This window comes from Manduca sexta, chromosome 24 (genome assembly GCF_014839805.1).
Source record: "Manduca sexta isolate Smith_Timp_Sample1 chromosome 24, JHU_Msex_v1.0, whole genome shotgun sequence".
Classification (NCBI taxonomy): domain Eukaryota; kingdom Metazoa; phylum Arthropoda; class Insecta; order Lepidoptera; family Sphingidae; genus Manduca; species Manduca sexta.
The window spans coordinates 125,478-152,975 of NC_051138.1; the positions used below are offsets into that span (position 1 = coordinate 125,478).

The 27,498-nt window shown below is 39.4% G+C and overlaps 1 protein-coding gene across 1 annotated transcript; it reads right to left on the reverse strand.

The window, feature by feature from the left end:
* Nucleotides 1-319: 319 nt before the first annotated feature.
* LOC115452114 (serine palmitoyltransferase 2) lies at nt 320-26,957 on the reverse strand. The gene is made up of 8 exons (XM_037442179.1): nt 26,663-26,957; nt 20,064-20,258; nt 6,073-6,227; nt 5,645-5,852; nt 4,954-5,413; nt 1,490-1,664; nt 1,115-1,285; nt 320-518 (listed from the first exon to the last, which is right to left on the reverse strand). The coding sequence occupies exons 1-8, from the start codon at nt 26,822-26,824 to the stop codon at nt 377-379; spliced, it is 1,668 nt and encodes a 555-aa protein (XP_037298076.1). The 5' UTR covers nt 26,825-26,957; the 3' UTR covers nt 320-376.
* Between the last annotated feature and the right edge of the window lie 541 nt (nt 26,958-27,498).

Sequence of the window (27,498 nt, forward strand, 5' to 3'; positions counted from 1 at the left end):
CCGATGCAGTCGCACTTATGTCTTAATAAATGCAACTTCTGATTCACTTAACAACTTTTTTTATCATAAATAAACATTTTTTTATATATAAAGCTATAGTTATAATATGTGGCCTACGTTAGAGACTAATAGCCCTAATGTCTCATGAATGTATCTCGTACGCGGCTCTATACATTGTAATATCTTACATGTTTTGTTCTATGTGGTTTTAGGGTCACATATACACATAGTGTAGAGCCGCGTGTACACTGGACGCGCGAGTTTAGTCGAAGGCTCCACTAACGTATGCGCAGGTAATATTAAGTAATGATAGACGGCGGGCGGGAGAAATAATTTATTGAGTAGAAGCTCGTGTAAGGCACGCGAGGCGGCGCGCCTAGTGCGCGGCGGTGGGCGCGGCGGTGGGCGCGGGGGGCGGCAGGCGCGAGTAGCGCAGGCCGAGCTCGTGCGCGGCGGTGCGCAGCGCGCGCACGCACGCGTCGAGCTGCGCGCGCGAGTGCGACGCCGACAGGCAGAACCTGCAACACCACGCACTGCACCGACGCACGCGACACGATACCCACACCCCAATCCAAACACCCGTTTGTAAACATTACAAACGAATACTTTATTGTGATCGGTCCATTTTCGCGGTCGATCGAAAAATGCGATAAGGATCGTTTATTGTAAAAGGCAGTTAGGCACCGCCTATTATACATCAATATTCTGCACGTGAAACTGTTTATGGACAGGTACTATATCTACCATCAGACAAACCATCTTTACCTACAATCTTGATCCTCATGTACAATCTTCAATTGTACATGAGGATCAAAAATACCACTTTTATAATTCTCACACAATAATTGGTGGACATATGAACAAAGAATACAAAACATCGATTACAAAAGCATTAAAAACGTTAGTAACGTATAAACCTATCAAGGCATAAATTCCTTTGTTCATACAAATAATGAATAATTGGATTACTTTATTTAAACAAATAACACATAAACAGTGAGCCGTTAGCCGAAAAGTTTTGGGCGAGAATAAAAAGGTTAATCCTCAATTTGAACAATTTCGGAAGTTGAGTGAAAAATATAGGTAATGATAATGAGCGTGGTGCGGTGCGTACCTGATGCGCGCCTTGTTGAGCGGCGTGGCGGGGAAGCCGACGCCGACGGTGGCGACGCCGAGCGCCGTGAGTCGCTCCACCGTCGCCGCCATCTTGCTGAACGTGTACACCAGCATCGGCACCACCGGCGACTCCGGATGTCCGAACGTCACCACTCCCATCTCGCGTAACCTGCACCCCGACCACAAATAATAAACAATTGCGCAAATTATTCACATCGTTTGACTATTTTTTTTAAGTCATTCGACAATACTATAGGTCAAAAACGGATTTTTACTGCCGATTCCTTTATACTTGGAGATTTATACTTTATACATGGGTAGATGATTTGCGCACGCGGTTGTGTAGTGTGCAGTGTGCAGTGTGAGTGTGTACCTGCGTCGGAAGTAGAGCGCGTTGTCGCGCAGCTTGCGCACGCGCGCGACGCCGGCGGGCGTGTCGAGCGCGCGCATGGCGGCGAGCACCTGCGCGGCCACGGCGGGCGACATCGCGTGCGCGTACGAGTGCGCGTGCCCCGCCAGGCGCACGCGGTTGATCAGCGCCGCCGACCCTGCGCACCACACGTACATCAAATGGACATCCCTACCGTGCCCAACTTACTCACTGCACATGGTATTGAGCAAGCATCCAAAGAAAATGTCAACCGACAAGAAATAAAAATAATCAATTTTCCCGACACGCGCCGACCTCGTTGCACAACGCTATAGATCATTTCAATGACGAAGATGCGCCTCACTTCGTTTTATGATCGCTATCGATCGTAGTGTGCGTGTGCACGCATGTTGCTTACATACACTGTAAGTATTTAGTGAAAATAGTGATGCGCGTCTTTGTGGATGAAATGGTCCATGATGTGCAGGAGCTATTCCACGAAAACATTCAGTACCTAGATAATGTAATGGCGTAAATTTCCTAAACCAGACTCCTATTTCTAATGTACTCTACATTTTATTCAAGATGCAGTGCCAACCTTTACAAACCGAGCAACCGCCCGGAACCTTGCGGAGCCCAACTGATGACCCCCATGTTTTAGGTCACGTAGTTCACAGTATTGCGTAAAAAAAATTGAAATTGGGGACTTTTTTTTACTTCAGCCCAATGCCTTGCGCCGTCTGAGCCCGCCACTGGAAAAATGCGTCCCCAGTGCAAAATATAACTATGGACAGTCGGCAAGATCACTATTTACGTACGGTGTAGATAGTTCCGTCTGTTAGGGTGCATCCCTTCACGCCGCAGTGTCCGCCGGGCGCGACAGTATTCGCGACTTTCAATATTTGCCAACGAAATTAGTGGAATCGCACCTTATCGCCATGTAAATTTTTGGCGATATCAGCATTTATTGGAAAAAGTCAATACCATATATATTCCTATCAGTAAATAGAGATAAACGACAGATATCGAATAAACGACACGATGAGTCAGGGTTTATTTATTGAACATTTCAAGTAGGATTATTGCAACAATAATTATCTATTTTTGAATCAGCTGGGCTTCAAAATGAGGTTTTAGGCATTCGAAAGTTACCCATATACGACGGAACCCACGCAATAGTAGAAAATGTCCATGTCCTGCAAGGGCAAAGTATACAACTGGTGTTGTAAATCTATATGGCGAAATGGCTCTTTATGTGGGCATAATAATATATAGAAATTAAATTCACGGAACCATGGCTGCACCAGTATCTATTTCACGTTCACTGTCCAAAGGTTCTTAATTCCAAAAAAACTCGTCTCCTTTATGTACCCACCATATGGGAATGATTGGATGTTATTCTTACAAGCTATGCATGTCAATTTCTCAACTTGGATAGCAAAATGTACTGGACCAATATCAACAGTTTGTTTATTATTCTAAAAAGTACATAATGAATTTTATGATTGAAGTAATGCTTGTGCGGTGTAATAAGTTATTATATTTATACTGGAATACTCAGCACAGCGGTGAGTAATCACTGCTACTGGCTACACATTAGACATTAGTCTACTTATTTCTAGTTGTGTGTTCGCAGGTAGGCAAAAGGAATATTATGTACGCAACTTGCAAATGGCAGGAGGTATCACTATTATTTATTGCCAATATCAGATGACTCAGACATGCGTGATCGACTCTTGTGATGGGGTTTTGTGTCAAGATAATTCTAAAAACTGTCACTTGGAATTCGAAAAACATAATCTTCAAACGGCGCCTGCCTAAATTCCTTGATAAAATTTCAGTAAGTTAACTGAAGTCTTAAAGGTTTGTTTTACGAGTAATTTCAATAAATGACTCGAGTAATTGTTTCGGGATCGGTCGAGAAAATTAATCAATTCAGGTAAAGGTCATAAGGCATGACTTATTTTGTTTGGTTCACTCTTTGGAACCGATGTATAGATAGCGATTAGGATTGGTTATTGATTGCGGGCCTAAAAATCATGACTGTACTGAGAAACCCCCTCCGGGTTTACATCACTGCAAAACTAAATACGTAATTCCTAAAAATTCGGTCAAAATGTTATATTACTGCTTACACACATACCCTACGTTTTATCCCTAAAGGGACGACAAAGACGCCACTAGCGCACCCACTTTTCGCCATATTATGTACTTTGTCTTTCACCATGTCAGGCACAAATTCCAAACTCCGGGCTGATACTGAGCAGAAAAATTCAAAATTACTTTACCGGACTCGGGGATCCAACCCGTGACAATAGTACTTCAGACCTTGTGTCTACCGTAATTCAGTTATGCCTCCGAGCCAAATGAATGGATATCTGTAGCTTCAGGCGGAGAAATATTAAATTCGGCTTATTAGAACATTAGCTTTTGCTCGCGGCTTCATCTGCATGTAGGAGTTTTTCGGGGTAAAATTCGCGCTATATATTTCCCAGGATAGAAAGTAGCCCATAGCCAGGGTCTTAAACTATCTCCAAGCCAATCTCTCTCTAACAATTCGTTTAGTAGATTTTGAGTAAATCTACAACATACACACTAGTGTTGGGTTAATTGGCATTAATTGTTAGCATGCTAAATCATATTTAGCATTTCACAAATTAAATACAGTTGCTAAATCTCGTGAAGCGCTGAATAACTGGTGCGGTAGCGCGCTCCGCACTAGCAGCGCCGCCGCGCGCTGTGCTCCGCCCGCAGCGTAATGATAAACTCCGGGAAAATGCTAACGCTAACACGACCTGCTTTGAGTGGAGGTGTGAGCGAGAAAAAAGGCGCGAGAGATGCGTTACGCGGAGTGGCTCATTGAATTGTTTATATTTTTGGACAATTACCAAATAATAGGCTAAATAATATTGCACACAATAAATCTATTATGCCTGAGTATCGAATTAAAAGTAATTTAGGAAGAACTTGCACATTCTACTAGGCACTTATAATACTCATTCTATATTCTATAATATACAAGTCAATATCATATATTTTAATATCATATTTTGAGCCCTAAACTTAGTCCGTTGATTGCATGCAAATTGCTAAAAAGAATTATTGCAAAGCATTATTAGATAATTCTTTAATGTGCATTTTAATTCTTGCGTCATAATAGCAATAAGCATTAGGATGGTTATTTAACGTGCTAAAACATGAAAATTTTGATGCTAATGAAATTAATTCGAAATAGTATTAATTGTCATCACTAAATACACACAAGGAGAAAATGGGGCTTTGTTTTATATTAATACTACCCGCGTCGTGAAGGTTTTCTGCGATGAAGTCTTCCGTTATAAAACTCACGCTATATATTTTCCCGGGAGCTTATGTTCTTCCCAGGGTCTCAAACTATCTCCATACCAAATTTCCGGGCGGACACAAACGTCTCACACCGGCAAGGTGCCGCGTGTGTGTGCACTGACCGGCGATGTAGCCGCCGGCGGCGCCGAAGCTCTTGGTGAAGGTGCCCATGAGCACGTCGACGTCGCGCGGCGCCACGCCGGCCAGGTCGCTGACGCCGCGGCCGCGCGGGCCCATGGCGCCGACGCTGTGCGCCTCGTCCAGGTACAGGCGCAGGCCGAGGCGGTGCTTGAGCGCCACGAGCGCGCGCAGCGGCGCGATGGAGCCCTCCATGCTGTACACGCCCTCCACCACGATGACGACGTTGTCCCAGCGGCGCTCGCGCAGCGCGTGGCGCGCGAGGCGCTCGGCGTGGCGCACGTCGTTGTGGCGGAACACGCGCACCGTGACGCGCGCCAGGCGCAGGCCGAGGATGAGCGACGCGTGGTTGTTCTCGTCGCTGAGCACGAGCGTGCCCGGCCCGAACAGCCCCGGCAGCCCCAGCGAGTTCGTCGCGAACCCCATGCCGAACACTATCGCCGCCTGCCGACGTAACATTACATTATAATTCAATGATTGCCTTCCAAAATAAGAAGAATTTTATTAATTATATATTTATTTATTTTCGATAACTTGGTAAAAACAATTTGTAAAGTATGAAACAGTTGTGTCGTTGCAGACTACGCAATTTGTCTTCAAAATTATTATCTATAAATTCTTTTAATACCATAGTAAGAATGAATGAAAGGCAAAGAATGCAGTGGGCGGTATGACCTCGACGCCGAGGAAGCGTGCGGTGGCGGCCTCGAGCTCGGCGTGCAGGCGCGTGGAGCCGAGCTCGGCGCGCGGCGAGCACATGGCCAGCCCGTAGCGCCGCACGGCCGCCGTCACCGGCGCCTCCGTCACCGACCCCGCGCCCTCCGCGAACCCCAGGTAGTTGTACGAGCCCAGGTTGATGCAGCGCCGCTCCGTGCCCGTGAACCTGCAACGCGCAACGACACGCTAACTGTCAAACATGTTTTGCTTGCAATACCGACTACGGAAAGGGCGGCTTTGATGTTTGCACTAACAAGGGAAAAGTTTTATTACTCGAGATTGCCCGCGAACCACGTCACTCGTTCTGCATTTACTATTCTTAACATACAATAATATATTCATTATTTCTTGGAGAAAACTTAAAATAAGTAGAAAGAAAGAAAGACCTAAAGGTCCAGTTGTGGTCTGTGCTCTCGCGCTCCTTGAGCGTGAACTCGGCGCCGGGCGCGGAGCAGATGGGTCGGTTGAAGCAGTGCTGCACGCGCCGGTACACGTAGCGCGAGAAGAACTGCTCGAATGGGTCGTAGAGCGGCGCGTACCCCTGCAACCAACACATAATTCACTCGCACAACTCATCGTGCATCGTAGCGATAGCGCCTCGTACCACTGCGTCCTTCACAAAATCAACACATTTTATCTATACTTCTATCTATACTATTATATAAAGCTGAAGAGTTTGTTTGTTTGTTTGTTTGTTTGTTTGTTTGAACGCGCTAATCTCAGGAACTACCGGTCCAAACTGAAAAATTCTTTTTGCGTTGGATAGCCCTTTGTTCGTGGAGTGCTATAGGCTATATATCATCACGCTATGACCAATAGGAGCGGGGCAGTAATGGCTAATCTCAGGAACTACCGGTCCAAACTGAAAAATTCTTTTTGCGTTGGATAGCCCTTTGTTCGTGGAGTGCTATAGGCTATAATATATCATCACGCTATACCCAATAGGAGCGGGGCAGTAATGGCTAATCTCAGGAACTACCGGTCCAAACTGAAAAATTCTTTTTGCGTTGGATAGCCCTTTATTCGTGGAGTGCTATAGGCTATATATCATCACGCTATACCGAATAGGAGCGGAGCAGTAATGGCTAATCTCAGGAACTACCGGTTTCAACTGAAAATTTCGTTTTGTGTTGGATAGCCCTTTATTTGTGGACCGCTATAAGCTATATATCATCACGCTATGACCAATAGGAGCGGAGCAGTAATGGCTAATCTCAGGAACTACCGGTCCAAACTGAAAAATTATTTTTGCGTTGGATAGCCCTTTGTTCGTGGAGAGCTATAGGCTATATATCATCACGCTATATTCAATAGGAGCGGAGCAGTAATGGCTAATTTCAGGAACTACCGATTCGAACTGAAAAAATATTTTTGTGTTGAATAGTCCTTTGTTTGTGGAGTGCTCAAAGTTATATATCATCACGCTATGACCAATAGGAGCGGAGCAGTAATGGCTAATCTCAGGAACTACCGGTTTCAACTGAAAAATTCGTTTTGTGTTGGATAGCCCTTTATTTGTGGACCGCTATAAACTATATATCATCACGCTATGACCAATAGGAGCGGAGCAGTAATGGCTAATCTCAGGAACTACCGGTTTGAACTGAAAAAATCTTTTTGTGTTGGATAGCCCTTTGTTCCTGGAGTGCTATATATAGGCTATATATCATCATGCTATGACCAATAGGAGCGGAGCAGTAATGAAACATGTTGCAAAAACGGGGAAAATTATTAGTTTTGAGAGCTTCCGTTGCCTGCGCTGCGTAAACGGTTAAAGTTATGCAACAATGATGTATGACGGGATTGTTTCACTTAAAAAGTTCTAAATAATATAACAAAAGTCCCCTGCTGCATCTGTCTGCCTTAACGTGTTAAACTCAAAAACTACCTAACGTATTAAGATGAAATTTGGTATGGAGACAGTTTGAGACCCTGGGAAGAACATAGGCTCCCGGGAAACTACTATTTTTATAACGGAAAACTTTAGCCTGAAAAACTTTATGACGCGGGCGGAGCCGCGAGCAAAAGCTAGTACTATTATATAAAGCTGAAGAGTTTGTTTGTTTGTTTGTTTGAACGCGCTAATCTCAGGAACTACTGGTCCAAACTGAAAAATTCTTTTTGCGTTGGATAGCCCTATGTTCGTGGAGTGCTATAGGCTATATATCATCACGCTATACCCAATAGGAGCGGAGCAGTAATGCCTAATCTCAGGAACTATCGGTCCGAACTGAAATTTTTTTTTTGCGTTGGATAGCCCTTTGTTTGTGGAGTGCTATAGGCTATATATCATCACGCTATACCCAATAGGAGCGGAGCAGTAATGGCTAATCTCAGGAACTACCGGTCCAAACTGAAAAATTCTTTTTGCGTTGGATAGCCCTATGTTCGTGGAGTACTATAGGCTATATATCATCACGCTATACCCAATAGGGGCGGAGCAGTAATGGCTAATCTCAGGAACTACCGGTCCAAACTGAAAAATTCTTTTTGCGTTGGATAGCCCTTTGTTCGTGGAGTGCTATATGCTATAAGTATATCATCACGCTATACCCAATAGGAGCGGAGCAGTAATGGCTAATCTCAGGAACTACCGGTTCGAACTAAAAAATTCTTTTTGTGTTGAATAGCCCTTTGTTTTTGGAGTGCTTTAAGTTATATATCATCACGCTATGACCAATAGGAGCGGAGCAATAATGGCTAATCTCAGGAACTACCGGTTCGAACTGGAAAATTCTTTTTGTGTTGAATAGCCCTTTGTTTTTGGAGTGCTCTAAGTTATATATCATCACGCTATGACCAATAGGAGCGGAGCAGTAATGAAACATGTTGCAAACACGGGGACAATTTATTAGTTTTGAGAGCTTCCGTTGCGTGCGCTGCGTAAACGGTTAAAGTTATGCAACAATGATGTATGACGGGATTGTTTCACTTAAAAAGTTGTAAAAAATATATTATAAAACATGACCTTAGGCAGACAGATGCAGCGGGGAGTCCCCCGCTGCATCTGTCTGCCTGAACGTGTTAAACTCAAAAACTACCCAACGTATTAAGATGAAATTTGGTATGGAGTCAGTTTGAGACCCTGGGAAGAACATAGGCTCCCGGGAAACCACTACTTTTTTAACGGAAAACTTTAGCCTGAAAAACTTTATAACGCGGGCGGAGCCGCGAGCAAAAGCTAGTACTATTATATAAAGCTGAAGAGTTTGTTTGTTTGTTTGTTTGAACGCGCTAATCTCAGGAACTACTGGTCCAAACTGAAAAATTCTTTTGCGTTGGATAGCCCTATGTTCGTGGAGTGCTATAGGCTATATATCATCACGCTATACCCAATAGGAGCGGAGCAGTAATGCCTAATCTCAGGAACTATCGGTCCGAACTGAAATTTTTTTTTTGCGTTGGATAGCCCTTTGTTTGTGGAGTGCTATAGGCTATATATCATCACGCTATACCCAATAGGAGCGGAGCAGTAATGGCTAATCTCAGGAACTACCGGTCCAAACTGAAAAATTCTTTTTGCGTTGGATAGCCCTATGTTCGTGGAGTACTATAGGCTATATATCATCACGCTATACCCAATAGGAGCGGAGCAGTAATGCCTAATCTCAGGAACTGTCGGTCCGAACTGAAAAATTATTTTTGCGTTGGATAGCCCTTTGTTTGTGGAGTGCTATAGGCTATATATCATCACGCTATACCCAATAGGAGCGGAGCAGTAATGGCTAATCTCAAGAACTACCGGTCCAAACTGAAAAATTCTTTTTGCGTTGGATAGCCCTTTGTTCGTGGAGTGCTATAGGCTATATATCATCACGCTATACCCAATAGGAGCAGAGCAGTAATGGCTAATCTCAGGAACTACCGGTTCGAACTAAAAATTCATTTTGTATTGGATAGCCCTTTGTTCGTGAAGTGCTATAGGCTATATATCATCACGCTATGACCAATAGGAGCAGAGCAGTAACGGCTAATCTCAGAAACTAGGAGTTTGAACTGAATAATTCTTTTTGTGTTGGATAGCCCTTTGTTCCTGGAATGCTATAGGCTATATATATCAACACGCTATGCCCAATAGGAGCGGAGCAGTAATCGCTAATCTCAGGAACTACCGGTTCGAACTGAAAAATATTTTTGTGTTAGATAGCCCTTTGTTCCTGGAGTGCTATAGGTTATATATCGTCACGCTATGGCCAATAGGAGCGGAGCAGTAATGAAACATGATGCAAAAACGGGGACAATTTATTAGTTTTGAGAGCTTCTGTGGCGTGCGCTGCGTAAACGGTTAAAGTTATGCAACAATAATGTATGACGGGATTGTTCCTCTTAAAAAGTTCTACAAAAATATATCATAAAACAAAAGTCCCCCGCTGCATCGGTCTGCCCGAACGTGTTAAACTCAAAAACTACCCAACGTATTAGGATAAAATTTGGTATGGAGACAGTTTGAGACCCTGGGAAGAACATAGGCACCCGGGAAAATATATAGCGTGACTTTTATAACGGAAAACTTTAGCCCGAAAAACTTTATAACGCGGGCGGAGCCGCGGGCAAAAGCTAGTTATATCAATAAAATGCCACACATTATTTCGATCGGTATATTATTTACTTTACTGGAGTTTTGTATTTTTTTGCTTACACCAAACCCATGTTTGATTTTAAAATAGTTAAATACACCACTCGACTATATCTTCCATAAAAATCCGCCCCCAGAATTTCAATGGGACATTTTTAAAGACGGAAAGTAATTTATTTATTTATCTATACTATTATATAAAGCTGAAGAGTTTGTTTGTTTGTTTGTTTGTTTGAACGCGCTAATCTCAGGAACTACCGGTCCAAACTGAAAAATTCTTTTTGCGTTTTATAGCCCTATGTTCGTGGAGTGCTATAGGCTATATATCATCACGCTATACCCGATAGGAGCGGAGCAGTAATGCCTAATCTCAGGAACTACCGGTCCGAACTGAAAAATTCTTTTTGCGTTGGATAGCCCTTTGTTCGTGGAGTGCTATAGGCTATATATCATCACGCTATACCCAATAGGAGCGGAGCAGTAATGGCTAATCTCAGGAACTACCGGTCCAAGCTGAAAAATTCTTTTTGCGTTGGATAGCCTTTTGTTCGTGGAGTGCTATAGGCTATATATCATCACGCTATACCCAATAGGAGCAGAGCAGTAATGGCTAATCTCAGGAACTACCAGTTCGAACTAAAAAAATCATTTTGTATTGGATAGCCCTTTGTTCGTGAAGTGCTATAGGCTATATATCGTCACGCTATGACCAATAGGAGCGGAGCAGTAATGAAACATGATGCAAAAACGGGGACAATTTATTAGTTTTGAGAGCTTCTGTTGCGTGCGCTGCGTAAACGGTTAAAGTTATGCAACAATAATGTATGACGGGATTGTTCCTCTTAAAAAGTTCTACAAAAATATATCATAAAACAAAGTCCCCCGCTGCATCGGTCTGCCCGAACGTGTTAAACTCAAAAACTACCCAACGTATTAGGATAAAATTTGGTATGGAGACAGTTTGAGACCCTGGGAAGAACATAGGCACCCGGGAAAATATATAGCGTGACTTTTATAACGGAAAACTTTAGCCCGAAAAACTTTATAACGCGGGCGGAGCCGCGGGCAAAAGCTAGTTTATTTATAAAGATACACTTAACAGATTACTAAAAATAATTATCTAAATTACATTACAGTGGATCTAATGGCTAGTCAGAATCCAAATAGAAGTGTATACAACTTATTCAAATTAGGTGACACGTACATGTTATTTAGTTACAAAATAATAATAATAAATATAAAATATGTTGGCTAATGTAAGGCAGACGATGTGGAAGTTGTATTTGACTTCGGTGCTGTGGATAATATGTGTTTTACTGAGCGTCGGAAAGTATAATATTTTGAAGTGTGAATATCAAGTGCGGGATGTTTTATAGATAGTTCATTATACAGGCGACACATTCTTGTAAGAGGATTATAGAAAGATGTATTATTTTTGCATACTTGTAAGTTTAACGTCCTCATAGGTAAACGCGGATTATACTTCGTGTTAAAATTTAATAAGCTTAATAAGTACGATAAGTCTAATTGATTGTGAAGTAATTTGTATAGATGTAATAGATCTTGTTGCCTGCGACGATTTTCGAGTGGGATTACATTAAATTTTAATAATCTGTCACTGTGACTAATGAGTTCTCGACCAAAGCCACTCTTTTAGCTCAGAATCTTAAGACACTTCTTTTGGACCTAATAGTAATTCCTTATAATATTGGCGTCTTATAATATAACATAGAGGTTTATAAGGTTTATAAGCGTACAAGCACTCCTATTCCCGACAGGGCTGGGTAAGCCGCTTTCATTGCTCACACACGTGATCGAGTTTATAATATTCGTCATGATGTGATTAAGGACGAGGAAGCTGGTCAGCCCTAAAGTTAATTGTAGGCTTTAAAGTAGTATTATTAACAGTAACTAACGCTGTGCCTGTGGCTTACTGAAGACACAGCTCACCACGTGGTCGGTAAGTAATATTAACCTGTAAGGCATAGACGCGTTGCTGATGAGAAATGTATAAATAATGTATCATAACACTCACTATCAGTAGGAACCGGCGCGGTAATCGGGCAGATAACGCTCATAATGTATTGGGCGTACGCACTTATTGAATATCGATGAGAAATGTACCTTCACCATCGTCATCGGACAAGTAGACCGCACATCTGAGGGTACCTTCGGCTATAAATAATAGAAATATAACTGAGAATATTGACGCGTTATTTTTGAATTAAATGAATACGAGTCGAGCAGGACATAAACCTTTAGTAGGCGTCGAGCCTGCCTGTAACCCGGAGCGACTGCTGAGATTTGAGCTGGTACACATGTCGCCAGCAGTAGAGTTTGAAGCAGGCGATTGAATCAAAATGTCTCTACATTGCAAAAGTATTTATCTTTTTATCAAGATCACAATATAAGTTAGTGTGTGAAGTTATTTCGAGTGCCTAATCGTACCCTATCGCCACAACAATGAGGAGTAAGTGGGCAGTGAGAGCTCGCTTCTCTCAGATAAGATATGACGGTGAGTTGTCGATACGCCATCGCAAATATGCGTTCATCACTTCCGAGTGATATTAACGAATATGTCCGCATTTGTATACTCATTACCGATGCCTAAAATGTATGAATCCATCATTAAACGCGGCAAAGTTTCCAAGAGTCCTGTTAGCTCAAAACTTCGCATACGTTGATGATCAGTGATTTAAACAAGTTGTTTCTGGTTTTTCTGTTCAAGTAGGATAGTATCGTTTACGATATTTCAGTATGGCGGCCTGAGATGTCCAGGTTTACGGCTCGGAATTTTGAAATTACTGCATATATGGTATAAGAAAGAAATTCGCGCGAGGATTACTTTGATATAGAAGATTTCAGCAGGTACCAGCTCGCTTGCCACTTAAACTATTAACAAGTTTATATTGCATATAGACAAAGACGTCCAAGAGCTTCCATTGCTAATAATATTTTGAATGTGTGTTCCTTATATCTTCATTTTTACATTACCCACAGTTAACACCGGGCAATTTCCCATAAACTTCATTCATTATTTACAACAGTCTGTTGTTTCCGTCGTATATGATCAGTATTACGGTTTTTTTAATGGTAAATAATTTAGATAAAGTTAAAACAGTATTATCTATGACATAAAAATTAATCACTGAATGTCTTGCTAAGCGCAAATTTCGAGAGCAGCTGAACCGATTTCGCTAATTCTTTTTTTATAATATTCCTTGAAGTACAAGGATGGTTCTTACGGAGAGAAAAATTTAAAAAATTGCCTGAAAAAGTCTAAAAATATCACTTTTCTATATTCCCATACAAAAGATTCGTAATAATACTTAAAAGCCAATTGGAACGTTAATATCATACCATAAAGTTTAAGTGTTAGTGGAGGGGTTCCGTGAAGGAAAAACAATTGAGTGACGTTAGTATCGTATAAATATTAATAACAATATGTCGACTGTTAGGCGATAGAAGTTCGCCGGGTGAGCTAGTAATAAATAAAATTAAAATACTGGTGTTATGGTGACGATACGCGGTCGTATCATTAGGAAACAGAGGCTCGGATACAGGACGGAAATTTACATTAACAATTGACTGTATCACTATCGGAACGTAAGTATTTACTATTTACCTGTTTTATTGAGAATACATTTTATTATGAAGAGGTAACAAATATGTTAAGTTTAACTGACTGGCTGCATAGTTGTTTATGTATTATGATCAGATATCAGTTTTTTTTGTTACATCACGTTTTTATCTTGTCGCGGTACGTTACCTAAATATCAAATAAATATACAATATCATCTATTTAATTTATAATCTGAATTTATTTGTGGTCAGCAACAGAAACGCGGGCCGATCGCAACTCGCGCGCAAATTTTGATTCGACCTCGTCATGCGTCTGCTTATCAACTGGGTCTAATTACAGCTCATGTGAATCTGATGGATATTGAGTAGAACCGTGTTATATTAGCTATCATTGAACACAATGTTTTATTATTAAGTAGTTTTTGATAGCCGCCTCATTTCCCTAAAATCTTTAGAGATGCCGTGCCCGAGATAAAAAGTATCATAATATAGGACTTAGATAATATATCTTTCTATTTGAGAAAAAAAAAATATCTAAATAGGAAATGTATTTCCAGAGTTTAGCGCCTTTAATATGACAACCAAACCATTTTCCATCACTGTATATGTATTAACGTGGCAAATCGAACATGTTCTGTGAACAGAGTATAGACGTACAAGGCTACGAGTGGGCCGTCAGCTCGTCTGCCTTCGAGGGCACTTAAACACGCAGAGCCCAGACACTAAGACAGCGGCGCGCATAGCACCCACTTCATCATAGTCTACTCTTAGCTGTCCGAACCGGTCCGCACTGCCGGCGGCGTGTCTTATCACATTATGATAATAGTCCACCACTTATGTGTTATTACATCCGAGAACGTAACACTGACCTTCACACAATCCTACGCGAGATGCTCGACGCACAAATTTCGTATTGTAGAGTATCAAGTCTATATAGAGCTAAAGAAAGAGCAAGTTACTGCTCCAAAAGCTTTGTTAAAATTTATTTTTGTATTTTTTGAGTAGTATGAGAGAAAGGTTGCGAATTAAATTAGTAAGGGGTGGAGTTGGATAAGTTTTTATAAAGACTAATGAGCGTTAGTCCAAACATTCTAAGTCCGAGGTATAAATATACAATAAAAATATATAGAAGAATTAAACCGGTGATTAATAAAAAACTCTGAATAAGTTTGTAAGTAACTGAGTATAGCTGAATTTAGTAACAGTTATAATCTTACACACAATAATTATGACATAGGATGGTACGGAAGGGACGAGGCCGGTCCACATGCTCTGAATGATAAATATGACGCGTGTCGACCGCACTTATTCGTACACACATAATAATTTGGTGTGAATATCAATGCAACTAATAAATATGTAAGCTTTCCGCACCCGCAGACACACTGGACTCGCCATGATGTCACTGCGCGCTGGCGGAACGTTCTACACCTCTGAAACTGATAATAACCCTCACAGATCCGATGACGTATCGCGAACTTTAAAATATTATATTATGCACTTAGTTTTACCTCCTGTCTCTAATAGTACGTGGTACTGTCCGGTGCACAAGTTATGAAGTACGTGGAATCCCTTTATACAAAGTATGTAGGTATAATATGTGCAAAATATTATAAAGATCTCCAAGCAGAATAATGGATTATGAAACTAAAACCGGGACCTTCGCAACCAACACTACAGCACTAATTTTTAATGAAATGTCCGGGATGCCGTCTTGCCTCTCTGATAATTATGCAGAACACATCGCTTCATTATGCTACTGATGGCATCAGCTGTACATAAGTTTGTTTAATTGTGTTTTGGAAGAACATGTGACAGGACTGGAAGTGCCTTGGCATATTTTGATACACACGACACAATAAAAATCTCGGGATATAAAGATATAGTCACATTTCTGTTTATTTTATAAAATCTTCGAACCCTAATAACCTGCTGTACATGAATGAATTACTATCTCACAAACGATGCTTTCTAAAACCAAAAACACCATAGACCAACATGGTCGCCTGTAAGTTTTAAAATGGGAGAAATGTTAAACCATCAGTGGGGCATTCATAGTCTATATAAAACATATGGGCTATATACGAGCCGTGATTGCGATCGAAGTGTAAAATATAGGCGACGAGCGTGCAGTGGGCAGGTCCAGCGCGGGAAGTAAACCAGGCCGCGCGTAATGAGGCGCCAATTAGTGCCACTTCACCGGCCACAACTACACTACTGTTTCAATAGATGAAGTTTGAATATTATTGATTGGTGCAGGTTACCTAACAACATTAACTAATGGTATTTGGGAATTCCATATTTAAATCTTACGAAATCCCTGACAAGGTGCTTAGGGCTCACCTAAAGTCTTGTAACAAAAAAGAAGTAAAAAATGGAAACTATGTAGAAGAAAAATGTATTTTTTAGCCTTTCCGTAGTTGTTCTACGGTAATTCACAAATTTAAAACAACACACAATTGCAAAAATTGGCTTAATGACACTAATTTTGACACGAACTTGACCTGATTTTTTTCGTTTATTGCCACAATTGCGTGAGGTGTGGTGCTTGTCTCGAACTGCCTAGACACAACTTTAAAACAAAGCAATTTCGAAATTAAGCTTTCTTAAAATTATACATGGCTTATATCAACAAAACAAGGAACTTTGCTAGTAATAACATCTATTATTTTTAATTTGTAACTATATCGACCATACATTTAAGCAAGAATGAATAACGATATTTTTTTAACAGCGATTTATTTGACTGCTGCCTTCTATATTATCGATATAAAGATTTTTTGTTAGATATAGGATATAATTTCTAAATAAATCGTAATCCACATCGAATATTCTTACGCTGATGTGTAGCTTCAGAGCGCTGCAAACTACTTTTAGTGGGAGGAGGGAATAAATAGGTGGAGCATCCATATTATAGGAGGAACACACGAGTGATGTCATTAGAAAATTATTTTTTTATTGGAAAGATCTTTTTTTTTACTTGAACGCGTTAGAGTTCAACGATGAATTCAGAAATGCACCAACGAACTCTGATGCAAATACAAATTATAATATGTCAATGCAAAAAATATTCGTCAGTATCGGTTTTAGTATTAAAGCTAGTCTACTGTTTCCCTGGGTACGGCAAGAAGGAAGGGATAAGATGATTATCGAATGCTATGAGTGAACTATATATATACGAAAAGTAGTACATAATACAGCATCGGTGGAATAAAAGTTACATATTTGTACCATTCCAATTTCCAATTACAAACGCCACCTACATACATACCAGCCCACATATTTAATAAAGTAATGGCTGTATCTCGACGACACCTCGTTTTTATAAATGCCTTTCCGTAGTGATAATAAGGTAAATAACGTTCATTTTATAAATAGCATCGCTATTCACAAGAGCGCGGCCGGCACGATGACAACAACTTTCCCGAAGCGACCGCGCGATGTAACTATCGCGCGCCCTTGTACTATGGACTCGCTGCCTATTATTCTTTTTCCTTACTGGTTCAGTGGAACATAAATAAGCTCACGCTTTTGCTCCCGACAGGAGTAGGCAGAGGTGTGAGTAGTGATACAAGTACACTAACGTTTCGCCGAGTTTGATAGCCTCATGGCATGGCACGCCTAACTACCTGTCGTCTTGTATATTACCTATATAGTTGGTTAGGGTCAATATCACCGCTTGTTCTCTAGTGTTGCCATTCGTAAAACTCAGAAGCCATTGTAAGTGGTGGTTTGGTGACCCATGCCATTTTACTAAAATTATAATGATGCAATTTTCAACCTGTTTTGGACTCTGATGTCCCTCACGGTGATTTTAATAATTTAAATTGCAAATCTTATTTCGTACATGCATCATGCACCAAAGCATTTAGTAGCAATTTTATTGAGGAAACAGGTAAACTTATGTAACTTTAGTGTATTTAGACTGGTGAGACGGAACCACAAAATGCCTCGTACTTGCGGCAAAAGAAATCTGTGGCATCTTCTCATCCCATCTCTTACAAAATTATTATTACAAGCTTTTGATTAAAAATGTCAAAAGACGTAGTCATTTCTAAGTAAACTGTTTTCTTAAATATGCATTACAAGGACATAGTCAAAGAGCTAGTCAGTTTGTTTATGCTGTTGTTTAGTGGTGACATTACTAGGCCATCACGGTCATAGTTTTTGTACCAAAGGCGGGTGGTGGAACGGTGCGGAACGTTCGCGGCTCAGCGCGACGTGGACGGACGATTTAAAGCTGCTCTCTAACGCCATAGGGCAGTAAAGGCAGGGGATATGTTTTGGATGATCAAAACTTATAGTGGTGGGATATGGTCTACTGTATATGGTAAACTCCGCCATCATTTCTGACTTTTTGTGAAGCATCTGACATATTGGTGGCGCCAATGAAGACATGACATAGTGTTTGTATGGTCTATTATTCATATTATTGTAAGAAATTAAACGTTATGACGTGTCGGAGACATAAGGATGAGTGTTATTGGTTGCCATCCAGTCCGTCATCGCTAACCCTAACAGCGCAACAATGTTAATACAGTGCACGTCATAACGGTAATCCACACGCAGAATCCATCAACTAAATATTATTGTGATGATAGCTCCAATAATAAAAAATAATTTCAATTTAACTTTTCTTCTAATAGTATATTTTTTTCTTAAATTTGCCATCCCTAGACGTAGTGTTGGGCAACACGCTTGTTTTCATACAGCCAATAAATACATTGAGCACTCGCTAACTAACACGTGCTTTTCATTAACGTTCGGAATTCGAGTTAATTGTACTGAAAATACAAACGCTTCTGAATCATATGAAATGAGCTATCGACAACGGATACCTAACATTAAGTGTAGGAAAAATAAATTTGGAATATGGTTGAGTTATACAGTGCAGTCGAGCCCCGCTTCTCTCGGCGGTAAGCAGGATGCCGTACTACCTTACTGGACAAACACCGTTTGCCATTGAATAGCGGCTCGAGCTAAATGAATCCCTATTTCCCTTGGTCACGTCACAAGCTGAGTTAGCCGATGTCATTCATCGTTTTTCAAACTTTCTATTTTGTAGACGGTACTTACGCAAAAAACAATTAAGAATCTTGCTGATATTTTGAAAAATTTACATCTCAATTTTGACAGTTCACACGTGTGATGAATGTGAGTTTAGCAAACAGCTGTTTTTTATTTTTGAATAAATATTAAATATATGTATATATTATTATTCTTTTTTACGTGTGTATGTCACTGAACTCCTAAACCGATTTTGATGATTTTTAATGTGTTTTTGGGAAGGTCTCTGAATGGTTCAGTCACAATTGGACTGGGTACGCGCTGCTGTACTAAAGTTTTAGGATTTTATGTCCTCTTCAAGTAACTGGACAGTAATAGAACACAGGGTTAAAATATTTCCAGGCTTCCAATTGTAGTTGTGTAAACACTTGAGATCGCTCGCGTGTAGTGAGAGCTGGCCGGCACCGCGGTGCATTGTCCGTTGGCTGCGGGCCCGAGCCGAGTGAAAGTTTGCACTACGACCGCATTGTCGCTGCAGTGTATTCGGTTAGGCAGAGGGATCAACTCAATCAAACTTTATGGTGATTCTAACGATTATACAGGGTGCTGTTCTTATAAATGAGGTTTTGATATGACTTTATCTTTCGTAGAGAAAACTAAATAAATATTTTTTGGCTATTTTGAGTTTTGTGCACTATTATACAACCTATAACATAGCTAAACATATATTAGCGACAGCAACAAAATTTAATTGTGACAGAATTAAACATATTTTATTATAAAGTATAACACAATCGGTACAATGTTGCATATTTTTTGTGTTGACGTTGTTGGCCAGAATGTTAGTCCATTAACGTATTATCGCCGTACGTACGTAGTTGTCTCGCAGTTGTTTTATGAGCACAATATATTTCAGCCTCGACACGTTGATAGTGTTTATTGGCAGCTCGGTAACATACTTCAAGATCTTTCTTTTACAACGATAGTAAACTATTACAAAGCATGTCATAAATAACTGGACCAAAGGATACACCGATCAGTCAGCTCCTTGCTTCACCACGTTAAAATGTTAGTCTTGTATAATACGAATGAATAAGTTTGTATATTATGCAAACATTTATTCTTGTGCAGCAGATGCGCTCGCGCACTGACAAGTCTACAAGACTCCACAACCAACATTAAAATGTATGTAGCGATCGTGTTGCGACTTACCTCTCTATTTTTCTCAGTGGCGACTTTTGGTTTAAAAAGCAGCTGGTTGACGAAGCCGAGGAACATGAGTATGTAGAGGCCGATGTGCGTGAGCACGGCCGTGAGCAGCGTGCACTTCTCGAACGAGCCGGGGAACGTGTCGTACTGCGACCAGTCCATGCGCGGGATCGCGCCCGAGCCCGACCATGGTTCCGGCTGGAAACACAACGAGCAACATATTATTAACATTAACATTTCACTTGTTTCCTTCCTCACAGGAACAAAACAATGGATTTTTATAAACGCTGATATGATACAGATGGCATAAGTATGCCCGCGAACTACTCCATATTGGCGGAATCCACAGGAATAACAAGTCAAAGAGTATAGTGTCGACTGGGTTAAAAGACGTGTCTCTGGTCCAACGGAGAAATACTCAAATTTTGTTCCAAGATGTCTGGCCAGAGATTATCAGTATAGTCGCGTCTGGACGGACGGATGAAGTGATATTTTAAGAATATATCTTCTTAAGAGAATCACAATTTATGAGGAGGCAAATGAATAAATAAATCAAATTATGTATGAATCCACTCTACAAGAAAATCATAAGTTCTATACTATCTATTGAGAAAAGGACAGGATTAAGCAAGGGATGTTATGCTTTGGGCAATCACACGCTACCGATACTTCTTTACCGGTCGAGGCTGTCGAGGGTGTTGTTCGTCATGGATATCAGAGGTTTAGGAGTTTTCGTAGGACACGTCTTGCGCCAGCAATGGCGGCAATACTTGTTATACATAACACCAGCCGCATCATGGCTTGTGCTGGAACCGTCATAAACAACCACACTCAAAAACGAATACAGTAAAAATCAGCTTTAACTACACATGTAGCAATAGCAACATAAATATATAGTAATAGAACGATGTAGCAGTTATAAAGACCACATGATGAGGTTCCGTCTGAACCTCCATATGACCACCTATGTATGTAAACAAATTATACATGCAAACAAAAAATAAATAATTATAATTAATCACATTCACCAACACATGTTATAAGATGTTGTTATGTTTTATGCTTTTTTGTCTGATTTAAGTTTTTACTTATATATATATCTAAATAATATTAATAACAAATATTATTACTATTGCCGCTGTACTAATATATAAATTTGCATGCTGTGGTCTCCTATAATTGAGGAGGCACGTCACATTGCTAATTGTAAAAATGCTACGACATTGTTTTTATTATATGCCGTGTATCCTTCGTTGGATGTCCTTAAATAAATAAACCGCATTTAATGACACCGGGTGAGTGGCATATAGGTTAATCCGGCCAATATAGCCAAAATATATGGGATATATGAAAAAAGTTCAGTCCTTATTGTAATATAAGAACTGAGAAGCCAGGTAAGCCAGCCAGTAATTTTAAAATGCCAGGAGGATCCAAGTGTATATTTTACCATGTACCCTGAGAAACTACATCGTCTAATTTTAGAAAAACATAGTTACCAATTAAGATTTAGAACATTAAGTGAAGTAAATCGTATCCCTTGTTAACGTAAAAATAAGTGAAGCACAGCGTATACTTCGTAATAACTAACAACTATCAACAGATAGGATTTTTCTCGCGCAATATGTAATTGAAATCGTCACGCGTGAGTACCAACATTCAGACTTTCGCGCTGTTGTGATGCGACAAGCGAATGTATAGCAACATGGAAATATTAATGTGGAAGAAAAATGATCATGATATTGTGTTCTGGAGAGAACATAACGCAAGATCGCGAGTTTAAGCTAGTATTATAGGTGGAGTTGTGAGAAGAAATTTGTTTAATGTTATGAGAATTAAATCGTGTATAAATTAACCTGTTAAAAACTAGTTAGGTACTATAGTTAAAAACGCTTTATTATTATATTAATTATTATACTCTTTTGTTGTAGTCGCCACGATTGCCTCTTCACATCATTTATGACTTCAATAAATGTCGCAATAACACTTAATTCAGTTTGAATTTCATGCCGTATTAATTGTAGTTGCTATAACCGTGTGAACAAATTTTCCCGATATAAAGGTCTACTGTGCATGTTTCCGGAAGCATTTATCATAATTATCCAGAGGTTTATCCGTACTCTTTACACTAATATCTTTGTTTGTAATCTTAGTACGATAGGCTTTAAATATTCAAGTACCTGTTTTTGATATTTTATTGTAGTTTGTTTCATGATTTTTTTCCAAATGTTTCGAACAGTTTGCAGCCTTCATGGTCAAGGGCGGACTGAGGCGTTGGAACAGTCAAAGTTACAATATGTACCTATATTTAATAATTATACAATTTTTAAGAATATTTTTGCTGTTGACGGTCCGATCTTCGCAGGATGAGCTCATAGTGTCTTGAGGACTGTCAGCCGGTCTTTTAAGTTGCGATTTAATTAAATGTAAAACGGGATTTGATTTAGTAGACTTTAGTAGTAGAGTCGTGACGAAAGAAGGCGTCAATCATTATCTGCGACTAGATAACCCACAAATCCTTACCAAAGAACACCGATTACTGCCTAGGATTATTCGCGAGGCTATTGACATTAAAAACCATACAAATTTCAAAAGAGAAGATGGTTGAAAGCTTGACCAAGCCTGAGATTTTGATCTATATTTAATCGAATCGAAACCTAAAAGATCGGCTGCTCGACTAAATACACGTACAGGTATGGCCAAGTGAAGTATAATCTTCATATAAAATGCTGTTTCTATTTATCTGACAAAATAATAAGTTCCAGACACACGGACATGTACGGTTTACGGGGCCCGGTCGTTGTTGGGAACTTGTCTATGACGTGTATGTACGTATTTACGTGCGCCGCTCAGCCGTTGACGCCACGAGTTGACGCAATAGACAACGTTGCAGCTTTGACGTGTTTGACGTCATCGTAATCCGATGCATTTTATACATTTAGGTCTCCGCTAGACAGTGCTATATTCAAAGCACATTAGACATAACATTTACGTAATAATATTGTTGTCCTATTGGATATGAAGTTTCCATACAAGTAGTGAACCATTGTTTTTCGAATCAAACAGCCCATAATTAAACAGTACCCTGAACAAGCGCCACTACCCAGTGACTGGTGACTTTACCCTTAAGCTACAGCATGTACGCCGCAACTGTTCATGTCGCTCCTATTTGGCCTACATTAATGAAATCTATCTTGATTCATTACTTTTGTTTATATTTAGATACATGGAATGAGGCGACAATGCGCGCGACTCATCAGTTATTAGTCGCAGAGATAACAGCGGTTATCAAAACGGAATTGGCCGCTCACCTGATGTGGCTTGCCCCTTTTTAATTGGCGGTTGATATGTCCGTATAGCTGGTGGCGATCTGTTGCTGATAACAGCGAGCCTTGAACGACTTTTCGACGAACCGCCATCTTATTCAACATTGTTTTATTTTATTGTAAACCGTAAAACTCAACATTGAAGCCAGTTTAATTACAGACTTCATGACTTAAAATCATAGATTTAGAAATGCCGAGCGCAATGCGGTGTCTTGCAGTATATTGCGATATAAAGGCGTTCTGCGATGCTTCTGCAGTGTCATCGTACAATCAAACAAAAATAACATCATCAGTTATATTACTAATTGCTAAAGCTTATGCTTACTTTGTACGGTTTGAAGTTAAACTTAAGCATGTGGGTGCAGTATTTCTTTTAGAATACACTTACTATTCATCCATTTGTGTCGCCTGCAATAAGTATGAGATAAGAAACGTGCCAAAACTACGCGCTATTGCTATTCAATATTACAAATATTTAAAAAAAATGCATGACAACTAAACAATGATATCACACATTCGTCTATAACGTCAAACGAAACAACATTTCACCTTACGGTAACCATAGCGCAGTCCAACTACACTGTCGAGGAAAGAGAAAACTGATTTGTTTCAAGGATCGACAAAATTCCTTCATACCAAAAGTTTACTTTAATTGCTCCTAAAATACTTCATAATTTCCAAGGTTGTCTATGATTACTGCTCTCATAATTTACATGTTTAACGCATTGCACAATAACCTCACAGGAGACTGCTTAAGACATGGTAACGTTTTTATTCATCTAAATAACGAGAGAAGCAGGTCGGCTAACATACATTGACTAATACTAAATATATATATTTTTATTGATTTGAATGACGAGACGAGGTTGCCATTCGCCTGATGGTAAGTGATACCACCGCCCCTTTAATTACAAAGTATTGTTCGGTATTCCACTGCGCTCGCCCTCCTGATACATGAGATGTTAAGTCTTATTACGTCCAGTAGTTATACTGGCTACAATGTCCGTCAAACTGGAACACAAGAGCGGCTACACACTGCTGCTTGGCGGCAGAAATAGACATTTGGTGGTACTTACCCAGGCGGTCTCTCACACATATGAGACCTACCACCAGTCAATAATATAATAAGCGCCACACCTCCTATTGACACTACAAGATTAATGACAAATTACAAATACGATCACTGTCGTGTCAAATTGGTAAACGCCTGTCATCGTGCCCTACTACTACTACGCCAATCAAATCAAATCCCACATTGCCTGCAATGCACAAAAATTGTAAATGTTGTAATCATGTTTCTTATAAACATTTCTATATTTACAGGTTTAAACAATTTGCACAAAACATAACATATTTATTTAGTGGCATAGCCTGGGTCGTTTAAAAGGCTTTCAATTGAAAGATTTTATTTTAGACATTTTGCGTTCCCCAAAAAGTATCGGCAGGAGCAAGCCAACTCTACCGCCCCATCTACTCTATGCCACTCGTCGAACACCACTAGAAATGAAGTGTTTTTTTAACAGAAAATCGACAAACGGGCATTTGCCTCAGCTTATGGAATGTAGTCTCTTGCCAATATTATAGGTTATACCCGTAGCACTAGACATGTATCTTATGTTGTTTCAAAGCCATACTTATTGAGCGACTATTAAAATAACAATTTCATCACATGACTAAATCATATTTAAAAATGAGCTAATAATCATAAAATGAGAAGACTTTCGTAACAGCTAACTCACGGATTTACAATTAAATGTACATAGGTAATTAGTATTGTGAACCGTTGGCTTGATGGCGCGGGCACGGACTACTTAACATAATGCACATGGTTCATAATATTTTGGAAAATCCTTTAGAAGATGGATTTCTGAGGTGCAGTAACCGCAGCTACTTTAACCGCTGTAACTGTAAAAAATGTTTTTTAGGACACTTCCCATCATTATGAAGATATTTTTTGAATTTCCTATAGCACCTCCAATGTCCTAGGCCAACAACAATATTTGAATATAGTAGCATCTTTAATCTATATTGAACCAAATAGATAAGGATGACAATTCTATTTGATTTTGAAAAGTTCCATTCTACATCATATGCAAATGAATTCAAATAGGACCATTTTGAAGCTATATGAAATTGAATGCAAAAATAATTATTTAAATCAAAACACAGGGTAATAAAAAATTAAACAATCATAAAAGAAAGTTATAACAAATACTTGACCTCTCTGCTTTGGAGTTATTTAAAACACAAATTGATAGATAATACTGGCTTTGCATTGTTCCAATGGTATTGATGGCTATTGAAAGACTTATGTAGCAGGAAAAGCTTTAATGCAGGCAAAGCTATGGGCAATATACAGTACATGTGTTCTTTTTAAGATTTTTCAGTGTCTAAAAATAACTAAATTTTCAAGGTAATTTTTTTTTAATTCTTGAATGAAGTACTTAATATTTTCAGAAATGTTGTATTTTCAAGAATAAATGAAAGTGAGTGGAGATGGAGGTGCAAGAAAACTTATGACACTTACTGCCTGCACTGCCCAATTTACAAAATCCATCTTGTACACTGTATCACGCCTCAGTCGCATGTATTGCCTATATTGTGCATAGTGTATAAACACAATACACCTATACTTTTAGTGTGTTAAGAACCATTTATCAGCATACATATTAATTACTCACCAATTACAATTTCATATATTTTATACCAGAAACATTTATACTTAACAAATAATCTATATATTAGAAAAAATAGGTGTGAAATGAAAATAATATGAATACTGTAAAGTGTAAACCATTCATTAAACTTTTGAAATGCAATGTGTATTTATTTTCTAAAAATTTCTTATGTATAATAAGACATTTTTAAGAGTATTGTGTTATATTTGGTTGTAACTATTATTGTTACACACAACCATAATTTTGAATGGTAGTGCTAGTGTTATGTTTATCAACTTTGGTGATTGGCGTGTGGCATTCAAGTGCTAGGTGTGTATAATCACAAAGTTGGCCCAGAGCGGCCTTGGCATCAGAATTTAATTTTTCAATTTGCGTAAGGTCGTGCTCGACGTTCCTATTTGTACACCGGCCGCTGACCACTGAGTTAGTGGGCCAAGCAGCTCACTGCATTGCTATGACCGTCACCGGCCCTTACTGTCACCTCCCCTGACGAAATACGCCTGGCGGGGCGTGTCGTCGGGAAACCACTGGCGTATCGTGCACTACATACGAGTGTGACTAACTTTTCAAGAGGTTATAAAAAAAGTGAAAATCGACTTACCGTTACCCCGTTACTGATATGTGTGGATTTCACAAAACCGTTTTTATGTTCACTAATTTTTCCATTAAATATTTTTTCTTCTTTGCCGTTGCATTCTTGCAGAGTTTTATTCGAATTTATTTCAACATTGCTGATACGACCATTCGCTACTGCCGCCGCCATCCTTATGATTTTTTTATCGACAGCTCACGGCATATAACCATACAGCACAACAAGCGCCAAATGTAAGACTGAGTAAATGCTGACTTTTAGACGCACACTACTTTAAAGCTGCTAAAAGCGGCAAAATATAAGCGGTAGTTAACTGCTTTAGCAACCTATCATGTAATGTCAGTATGACTGCTGTGCCTATTTGACACTAAGAGTCTACTACGTTCAGAAACAAAGATAGACCGCATTTGACATATTATTATTTTACTTGATTTAAAATACGTCAAAGGCGACCAAACTGAAAAATTATAACTTTAATGTTAAAGCTATAGAAAAATATTATATTTATCCGGTGTATTGACTAGGTATTGATCAGTAAGAAGAAGCTTTCATTTTTTAATAGGAATTATCTATAGATGATTTTCTATCTTATATCAACACGTTGACCGATAAGCTGATTTTCTGAATATTTTATAATGTTTATGATATAATAATTACTATGTACTAGCGTCTCCGAACCTTGACGTTTTGCTGACAACCTTATCAAGGTCCATTAGCTTAGCCTATTGTAAAATAACTTTTTTTGGTAAGCTTTGCTTGCTATTAGTTTTGAAAAAAAAATATATTATTATTATTTTGTTTATCTACTTCATTAATTCTTTTAACCGTTTATTATTGTTATTATA

Coding starts and splice junctions, on each gene's coding strand:
- LOC115452114 (XM_037442179.1), bottom strand. CDS start 26,824: ATGGCGGCGGCAGTAGCGAATGGTCGTATCAGCAATGTTGAAATAAAT. Junction 5,853..6,072: donor GACCACAACTGGACCTTTAG/GTCTTTCTTTCT, acceptor TGCGCGTTGCAG/GTTCACGGGCACGGAGCGGC. Junction 1,665..4,953: donor CGCCGGCGGCTACATCGCCG/GTCAGTGCACAC, acceptor TGTGGTGCGCAG/GGTCGGCGGCGCTGATCAAC.